The 10467-nt window shown below is 40.7% G+C and overlaps 1 protein-coding gene across 1 annotated transcript in view; it reads right to left on the bottom strand.

The window, feature by feature from the left end:
* Positions 1–10467, bottom strand: part of pcgf3 (polycomb group ring finger 3) — a 27193-nt gene that overhangs the window by 15342 nt on the left and 1384 nt on the right. Inside the window, exons 2-4 of the mRNA XM_005726574.1 lie at positions 8205–8301; positions 4908–4963; positions 4512–4619 (exon numbers count right to left, since the gene is read on the bottom strand). Of these exons, the coding sequence (XP_005726631.1) occupies positions 4512–4619; positions 4908–4963; positions 8205–8301 (261 nt within the window). The remainder of the gene's footprint in view (positions 1–4511; positions 4620–4907; positions 4964–8204; positions 8302–10467) is intronic.

Genomic DNA, 10467 nt, shown 5'->3' with positions numbered 1-10467 from the left:
GGACAGTTTAGTCCTACTCAGACAGTAGATGCTATTGGGAGCACCCCTCTGTGACCATTTTCTGTCTGGGCTAACTGTCACCAATTCCACCAAGTATTATTGAGCTGCTCTGGTGTCTCTGTGGTGATTGTCTCCAGAGTGTGCCTCACTGATTGCTTATCACCAGGGTCTTGCTCTTATTGTTGTGCCTCACCTTCAAACAACTCCTGAGCATCTGAGTGACTCAAACATGAAGTCCTGGCTTTTGTTCGAGGTGATGGCATCGTGTAATGGGTTGATTGCTTGGGTCTGGGGATTAGAAAGACTGAGCAGTCTGTCTCTTCCAAAATTTCTTTTTGTTTCAGAAAAATCATCTACTCTCTGACAGGTTTATGATTTGTGGGAACTCTTATAAACAGTCGAATCCCAAAGGCATGTACTACAACGTTTTCGAGTGATTCTGCTGTGTAATGGCAGTGAGATGGAGTAAACTGTGTGTTAGTGAGTGGGCGTTTATATTGTCATGAAGTAGAAAAGGGCACTCGACAGACTCATCATCGCCCCATGTCTCCCTATTTTCTTGTGTAAAGTGCTCAGAAAAGAAGGTCATTTAGAGAAATGAGTCTGCTGTATACTAGAGGAGGCCAGATTTTTAACAGTGTTTGGAAAAAAACTCAGCTTATGCACTTAAAAGCACAGCTAACACGGCTTAGATCTACTGTGCGAAGGCTTAAATCGTGCAGTATTATAGCTTAATGGCAGTGTTAAAATATTGGGCCTGTTGCACATGCCACGTTTGTCTTAATGTAAGTAAACCTTCAGTTGGGAATAAAACACACACTTTTTGCAAGAAAGTCCACAGAAACATCTCTAATATTGCTTTGCATGTTTAGTATATTCCAATCAATCAGCATATTACTGACAGATAACTCAATATTGCAGTTTCTGTGAGACTGAATGCAGAGCTTGGAGGTACTCTGTTAAGCCGCCTTAGAAAGTGTTTGGAACATATTGATAAGAGAGCTGGATTATGCACTGCCAAGGAACAAGCTGCAAATATGTCATACTTAGAGCCAACACTTAAGGAAGAAAATAGGCAAATTATGAACTGCCACTGGTCCCCTGTAATCAATAAAATGTGATTTTTGTTCTGTAATTGTTCATCTCTTTAGGGTATTAATGCACTGAGGGAGCATTTGGATTAAGGTCCCAACATGACTCACAATGTCCCTGTACTACATGTGCTCTGTTTAATTAACAGACATTGCGTCATTTATTTCCTGAAAACACACTCTTTCTTCCAAATATTACAACCTCTGGTTGTGACTTCTGTGCTCATGGATTAGAAAGTGTCGATCCGTCTTCTATAAAGCGGAAGAGGTTAACTTTATTCAGCTGATTAGAAGGACCTAAAAAAAAGTTCCTAATTTTGAGATTCTGGGTAAATGAGCCTTTAATTAAGTGTAAAACTGCTCAGCTCTGGCAGGAGAAACATTTACAGAGCGCCCACTGTCACCTGTTGTTAGTGCAGTGTGATCTCTGCGATACCATCTGTTAACTTTGGTTTGCTATTCTTAGATAGGAACCTAATGAGGAGCGTCCATTTTCTCAGGTGGGAGAGAAAGATTTCAAGTAAACAAACCAGCCTGCTCGCGGTGATGCTGGATAAACAAATTCTGACTATGACTTAATATTTTTCACCGTTTTGGGAAATCTACCCAGCTTTAAGAGCTACAAAACAGAAGAAAATAGAAATACAGTAGAGCTTCTAGAGGCCAGCAGCTGCACAATTTAAAACTAGATTTGTATTGTCTATTTTAAAATAGAGTACAAAGTAGTTTTTTGTTGAGTAGTTTAAAACCAGAAAACCTCATTATTATTATTTTTCCAGTTGGGGCGAAGAATTGTTGGCATTGACCCCCGTGTCCTGGAGTGGGACGTGGGGCATGACTCAGATGAGCCATCGCTGCAACCGAACACCGCCTGCCTACATAAAATCACTGCCTACTACTTTAAAGCTTTTATACCACATGTATTCAAGTCAATGCAAACAGAATCTCTGTAACTTTCATTAAAGTCCTGACAGGTCTTCAAAGAATCTGGATGCAATGTCAAATCGCTGAGTCCAGATTAAAGATGGATGCAGATAATTTACAACCTGTAAAACAAGTCAACCACAACCAGATGACTAACACATACCCAGGATGCACTTTATCGCTTCTGAGCAATGTGCGTTTTTATTTACAGTGCCTCATACTGCATTAGCCTGTATGTATAGACAGATGATGGTAATATTACATACTCAGCCTAGTAGGATTTTTGCTGCTAAACCACCCCTTAAGCACCACTTTGTGATCAATCTAACCTATGTGTAATATTGTGACACTCCTCGGCTTTCTTGTCTCTCTCAAGCATTTGCTGGCGTTGTCGAAACTTTTTTATGCAATCTAAACCATGACTGGGGAGCTGTGGCTGTATTTTTAGCTCAATTTGTGGCACTTGCAAAACTATCTAACACTAATGGTGTTGTACAACCATGGTGAGTCTTTTCAAGAGTGGCTATTTGAAAAGACCACTCACCGTGGATGCATTACGGAGAACTGCACACAAGATGGTGTGCCATTAGCCGGCTACCTGACACATGGATGTTATGCACGATGCCTTTTTCTATTCAGACTTCCATTTGGCTCAACACACATGCACGAATGGATTAAATAATATAAAGTTATAACAGCTCAATAGTCTAAGATCTTTTTCTTACATTGTTGAACCAGATGGATGAAATGAAAAGAGAAATTTTGTTGTGCAGTGTGACATTTTCTTTGTTGTGTTTTCAGTGATTGTATATAGAGACGAGCTTTGAGGGAGACCAGACGGTAAACCAATTATCTGAAATTCACTGGAGTTAAAAGGAAGCTTTCAATTCCTTAAAAGGCTGGTAGCTTTAAAATCTTCAGAAGCGCACGAAAGAGAGTGAATTTCTATTTCCATAACATGCATTTGGTTTTCTATAGTTTCCTCAAGTCAAGATTATTTTTATCACTGCTCAAAGCTAGAGACACATTTGTTTGTTCAATGGTGAAATGGAGCCCAGGAGTTGCTTTGTTTCTTTTTCTGTTGGCGTCTGTGCAAATGGTCCTTAAAATGTGTTTGGGTATGAACATTTAGAGGTGTGTGTGTGTATATTCTATAGCTAAACCTGACTTCCAGCGACAAAGCTCGAGAATCCAGAGAGCAGTTCCACTTCCATTTGAACCTTAATTACCAAAATCAGAGAGGGGGATTAAGCTAGCGATTAGGCCTGCCAGCATGACAGCCCTCTGGGTACACATCTACACCAACCCTTGGAAGCGAGCAGGTTTGGAAAAGCCATTGTGCACAAAGAGCAGGCCAGAGGCTCGTTATGATTGGCTAAATTGTCTTTATCTGTACTGTTTAATGGCTTCTGCTCTTACTGGTTGTGCTTCTAATGTTTCTCATTACTGGCCAGAGACTTCATTCTTTACACATTATCAGCACGACATCCACACTGCAGAGGTGAAGTCTCATTTATAACAACATGACGTTAGCATAGAATAGTTTAGAATGAAACATGATAAGCAGGCTGTTCTTTAGGGATCTGTGACCGGCAGGTTTCTCAGTAAGGTTTCTACCCTTCACTTGTCACATTCATTTAAAAAAAGCAAAACAATCAAAATGCCACACTCTTAAAGACTTGGGAACAAACAAACAAACCCATCTACATCCATCACAGCTCGTCCTTTGTCCCGTCTCCATCCAGTCACTTCTAACCGGTCCACAGCAGATGTTTGCCCCTCCCTGAGCCTGATTCTTGCAGAGGTTTCTTCCTGTTAAAATTCAGTTTTTCCTTCCTACTGTTGCAGAGTTCGTGCTAATAGGGGTTCGTCTAATTGTTGGGGTTTTCTCTGCATTACTGTAGGATATTTGTCTAACAATATAAATAGTTTTGAGATGGTATGAGAAGATATGAAAAAAACATAACTGACTTGAATTGAAAATTGAATTCTACTAACATACTGAGTGCAAGTATGTAAATACAATATCTGCACGTTACCATGCATAATTTAAGTATAATATGTGAATGCATATTGTGCATGTGTCTTAGATTGTTTAGGTTGCCAACAGGTAAAATCCACCCGGACAATCAATACAACATTATTTACACCATTTTTCAAAGAGGCTGCAGGAAATATTTGTTTTCATGCCTGCAGTACTTTTTTTCAGCCAGGTTGAGCCCTGGTGCTATTTGGAGGACCTTCAACTCACAGCAGCATCATGTGACAAAACCAAACAACATCCTCTCGTATGCTGCATTCACTGAGACTGTTATGTGCCACCGTTAAGGCTGTGTTGAGTAAAGGTCAAATCCTTCACGTCAAACAAATAAGAGACCCGTCACAGGTGCATGTTAGGTGTTGGTTTAAATGCAGAGCCAGCTCCAAACTAGATGAAGCAATAAGAAAGATTTTCTGTGGTTCTGAAAACAGCGCGAGTCTGCGAGGCTAACGTACCGTTGCGTTGATCTAGGTGAGTCTTCATGTTGCAAAGTTCTCCTTTAATGTCTCCGGGCACCTCCATCCCCAACTTCTGATAGAATTCCCTTTGTTTCTTTATCTCCGCTGCACAAGAGCCAAAGGAAAACAAAAAAGAGTTAAAAACAGAAGTCCTTTTTGCCAAGGCTGATGCTGTCATCTTTTTAACATTTAGAGAAGCATGTGTGCACTACAGGGAGCTTGTTCCTTAGTAGTTCTGAGGTTCACGTACAACAGCGAGGAAAAACAATATTAAAATGATGCATTTTTCAGTCAGTTTATCAATGCATGCATGCAAGGGAAGGCTAAAAAGTTACGTTTTAAGGAAGGATCTCTTGTAGGTTGCATCCCAGGAAATAAATACACAATACTTACCCTCTTGTAGTCCCGGTACCAACTTATAGACAATGTCTTGCATTGTTCTGTCATGGCTATAAGGGACAAGAAAATAATTAGTTACTTTAACACGCAGTGAAAATTTACATTATAAAAAGGGAAAAGCAACTCAGTTTCAAACCCAGAGATTCAAAAACTCACAGCGAACAAGGTAAAGATGCACTTGTACAATTTCATAACACATTTGCATGTTTTTGTAACTCACAGCAGTGGATCCCTACCTTCAAGTCTGGACTGGAATCCACAAAAAAAAAAAAATAATTCAGTCTGAAGTCATGAGATCATCAACATGATAGGAGAGAACGTGGGAAACAATATTCTGCTGTTTCTTTTCTTATCAAAATTCCCCTTAATTTTTTTCCTTTTCTTGTATGTAATGCTGCATAATTAGTCCAGCCTCTGCACGCAGCAGTCTGAGAGGGTGGAATAACATTTGGTTGAACTATTTAGAACCTGTAGATTTTGCGCATCCTGTTATGACATGCTGCAAATGCCCCGAGGTAAAACTATAAGTTCTTGCCACCCTGCACTGTAAAACACTATCCTGTTAAATGACTGAAAATCTCAAGGTGACGTGCAAGAAAATAATCTCACAAAGCCCCAACTGACACCCTCAAAGGCTGATCTTCAGCATGCGCTCTGTCAGAGTGTTAAATGGTTAAATGGCCGCTTCCTCCGTGCTGGTGACATGGTGCACAGTGGGTACGCGTTATGTGTGATGGTGTGTTTTGACACCCAGTGCTGACAGCCAGCTAACAGACAAAGTGTGCTGTTTGTTGCAAGGTTATGGAGGAGAAAAATGAATAAATAAAAATGTGACATGTTTGTCTCCCCTGCTGTCCACTGAGGAGGAGTCATATCAGGGACCGAAATTAGCCACCTAATGCTGAGGATTGATCCCCTGCAAAAAAGCAGGGAAACACTGACCCCTGCTGGACAAAACTGATTATAGCCCTGAGATCTGTTACTGGCGTTAAAAATGTCCACGTTGTGAGAAATGTAGACATGTTTCTGTGTTTTTATTTCCTGATCCCGCCTGGAAGTTTCTGAATCATGAGACTTTAAAAGGTCAAATAAATATCAAAAGGACAATGAGTGTGTTCATCATCCAGCCCTGTGCAAATCACCTGAGTTATCACTGATAAAGAAGCAAATAAGAGCATAAAGAACCCAACAATTAAAATGTGATTGTGCCAACTAAAACGACTGCAGTCTCACACGCCCACATCTGCTGCTCTGATTGGGTCTTATGAGCCACTGCATGTCTTTCCCTCCCCCATGCCACCATGTCCTTATCACATGAGCTCCTTCCTGAAGAAGAGATAAGCCTTGGCTACCAGTGGCCAACTCCACATGGACACTGAGTTACAGGCATTGTTCTCCTCCTTCTATGGACTCTGTTTTAAAAGCCTATGAAAACATTAGAGTGACGTGCACATTAACTCTAAATAAAATGATCCAGCAGCCCTGAACGGTCTCTAAATGTTAACATAACCAAAATATAAATGTAACAAATATATTATTTAAAAAAAAAAAGTAGTGGCATGAATCAACACCATGTTTTGAAGTAACTAAATGAGACCAAGTGGCAACAATATGTGCACATTTCCTTCCCAGAGCTACTGATTCCCAAGCTGTTTGCACGCATGTAACCGCAACAATTTAAAGTATGTGAAAACAAAATGGATTAAAACAATCAAAGAAAGCCACATTTGGCGGGCGGAGCGGCAGGATTTGTTCTGCCCAGCTGATTCTCTGAAGAGACATCTGACTGTGATTTTTAAGCCTAAATCTCAAACATCAACTTTGATCAATCTTCCCAATGAGCAGATGGGGTTTTGCTTGTCATCTGCTGGGCGTTTTGCCTTCAAATCACTTGTGATGTTTTCCATCAGCTCCAATTTCCTGCAAACAATGAAGGGAGGAAGAAAAAAACTCCCAAACAGCTGCGCAGAGAGCTAATGCGTTTGAAATGGAGCATTTCCTGCAAAACAATGAGTCTGCAGAAAGCGCAGTTTACACAGTAATGACTAAATTGCTGGTGCACATTAGGTTTGTGTGCCACATTTATCAGACATTAATGCGTGAGCGCTCAGAGGGGCAGACACCACACGATGCTTCGCAGAGCAGGATTTAACCAGCCGGAGACGGCTTCCAAAAGCAATAAGATATTTACAAAAGTCAACGCACTTATCGCTACTCAATTAACAGACTTGAAGTACAACTTTCCTTTTTCATATTTAGTTATCAAGAAACAGTGGGGAACGCCGAGCTGCGATGCCACTTTGATGCAAAATCCCAGCAGCGGTTTATGATCATAGCTGCAGGATCATCTACTGTATATCTACTTTATAGCAACTGAGCCGTGCTTTATAATGCACACAGACATGTTTGTTCTTTTGAAGATTTTTGAGCGCAAGCAAATAAAACATAAAAATAAGACAATGAGCATCTTTGGATCTCAGTGGGCTACAGCTGTTTTTTTACATTTTAAATGTGCAATGTGGATAAAGGGATCTCTTTGCTTTGGTTAAAGAGAAAAATATAATTTAGCTCGTGTATTTTACTAGTCTTTAATAAGAGTAGAGGGAAACTCCACAGATCCCAAAGTTGGGTTTTTTTTTAACGGGTGTTCGAAAGTATTACTGCACATCCAAAAAAGGAGAAAAACATGGGAAATAAAAATGTAACCGCCGTCCTTCCTGGTCTGATAACATTTCAGGTGAGCAATGCAGGCAAAAATAAATCAATCAATCATTGCAAAAATCATAGTAATAATTGCATCACTAACAGTAACAACCTTCTGCACCGATGTTATCGTGTAAGACAGACGGGGAGAGCTGTTATCGTTCCAGCCACAGATTACAGGCAAACCTAATCAATGAAATCACACCGACTTGTGTGATTAATGTGAGAAGCTGCTCACGCTCAGCCCTCCATGTTTAAATGGTCAAAGTTTAATAATACATTGATTGTACTAACTGTACAATGAGCATGTATTTTCTAGACTCTTGTGCAGAAAACAGAGCTGTGGTGTGGGCTTTAAGTGTTTTTGTGCGAGGTGCAAATCTACAAAAGAAAGCAGCCGGACCACCCCAAAAGGCTTTTTGTTTCCTGCAGAAGAGCAGAAATCAAATGGAAAAGGACCGCCGGCTGTTTGGTCCTCGGCAGTTTGTTTACTGGCAGAGCACAGCTGATGGCACTCAAAGTGTGAATGAGTGAGTGTGTGTGTGTGTGCGTTTGTGTGTGTGCACTTTGCGGTGGCTCCTCACTCACCCGATATACTGCAGTGGATGGCTCTGATGAATAACAATCCTACACGTGGGGCACGTGTTGTTTTCCTCCAGATACTTCACAAGGCAGCTTCTGCAGACTGGAGACGCACAGCAGAAATGTACGGTTACTCTTCATCGTGCGCACACACACAGAGCATCTTTCATTCAAGGTCTTTATTTGTAGAGAAAAGAATCTGCCACACATTTTTAGATTTCCCTGCTTAATACATGAAAAGCAAACGGTTTTCCTCGGCTTTTTAACACTCGAGTTTGCATTCGTTGATCTCTGTGCAGCGCTGTTGTACTTGCTGTGTAGCTTTATTTTCTTTCTTTCTTCATGTACATCTACGAATGACCTTAAAGTTCAAACACACTTGGCCAATTTGATCTTTTGGTCAACCATTACACCCTGCATCAGTTCATCAATTCTTTAAAATGCAACTAAAACTCTCACCACCAGGAGGCAGAGTTTTTACCAACGGGTGTTTTTGGATGTGTGTTAGTATTCTTAAACTTTTTAATCCGATCCCCATTTCTTCAACAGGCTTTGCTTTTCCAGGCCAAGGAGAATGTGTCCTTAATGGTTACACTGTACTGGTTCACCAGCCTGACCCCAGTTCAACTCCAGTGGAAAACTCTTAAACACAGTATAGCAAGATTTCAAAGGTAGTACTGATTGCTAACAGCTTTAGTTTATTTTTTGAAGGTGATTAAAGTCAGTCTGTCTGCAAAGTTCAGGGGCAAGCTGGCAAACTTAACTAAGGTGAATTTTACCATCTCCAGCTGATATTTAATGGTCAAAGTGACATCAGCTTATGTAAGCAGGTGTTTGGTGACAAGATGATGTAGTTCAGAAATGATCAGCATCAGTGCTCTCTGCTAGACTACATAGGCATTAAAGACAGCCTCTCTCTTTAATCTCAAATATAGCATACATTTATTTTTCCCCACTGTAAAATATCCTCAAATCTTACGGGTTTTTATGGATCTTCTCAATTTAAAAAATAATAACAGCAACTTACAACTTTAAAGTCATTATAGAAGCCGATTCCCTAGCTGCACTCACTGTTGAACGATAAGAGCATTCGCTCAAACAACAACCTGCAAATGTTTCCATTAATAATCTCGTCTCCTTTTCCCAGTCAGACAGGCTGCGCCCTTATTTCCTGACCCGGCTCATTCACATTGAGTTCTTATTAAATGGTTGTAAATAAAAGCATCACCCAAGGAAACATTGAAATATTTCTGCTCATTAAAACGGTTGATGAGTTTTTTTAATGGCTGATTTGAGTAAGAGGTGGCTCAGGTGGCACAGGGGTCATCTCACTAATCACAAGTGCATGTGAAAGAGTCTTAGCTCCAAAAAAAAGCAAACATCACCGACTGTGTGTATAGCTGTAAATAAATACAGGCCACTTACCATTTAATACACGAGACAGTGAGATAATCAAGTAATCCAAGGATGCACTAATTTAAAAAAAAAAAAGACATACTGGATCACAAACTGCGTCTAATGAATCTCATACTGCCAACAATGCCTGTGCTTAAAGAAACTGACCCCTCACCTATGGATCCCTTCATGTGTACAGCACATGTTGTGTACAACCCAGCACTGTAATTTGCAGCACGTGGTTCACCACTTTACCCATCTCAGCCACACTTTTTTTCCCCTCCCGTTTCTGTGACAATAGAGCTCGATCTGTCAGAACAGCTGCAGTGGTGACGTGATGTGAATCTCTTTGTCTCCACTCTCCAATGGTGGAGCCTTTCTCCAAGTGAGAGGGAGAGTCAAAGCGTCACGTCTGGACTCAGACGCCTTAAGTGGGCAGAGGGGCTTCCATCTGTGAGTGAAGAGCTCCCTCTGGTGGGCAAGATAGGTACTAAAATGTCTGTGGTTATCTTAACATATATTCCAGCACATGTCTGATACAGGGTTATGTTTATTTTCACTGTTCTGCTCTAATCAGTGTCTAATTTATCAAATCATTTTTTAATCTCCCCAAATGCTGAGTGTGTTGTTCCTGAAATAAATGTGTCAAGTTCAATTAAGCTGCTCCACAGGGGGTGAGAGAGCCCCCCAGCTCAGAATGCTTGGACACTTTTTATTATCCTGCATCAGAAAATTGTGATTTCACAAAAACAGCCATCTTAATCTGCCAACATGAGCAGCTTGGTGTGGTTAGCTAGGCAATCTAAAGACTCTCATGTGAGCATTAGAGGGCACTTAAGGTTGTGGGGGGGACAGGCCAAGGCCTCGACAACTC

This window comes from Pundamilia nyererei, unplaced genomic scaffold, assembly GCF_000239375.1.
Source record: "Pundamilia nyererei isolate P.nyererei 1_Seehausen unplaced genomic scaffold, PunNye1.0 scaffold00020, whole genome shotgun sequence".
NCBI classification, from domain to species: Eukaryota; Metazoa; Chordata; class Actinopteri; order Cichliformes; family Cichlidae; genus Pundamilia; species Pundamilia nyererei.
Note: the sequence above shows the minus strand (reverse complement) of the source record. Positions and strands in the feature narration are given on the sequence as shown.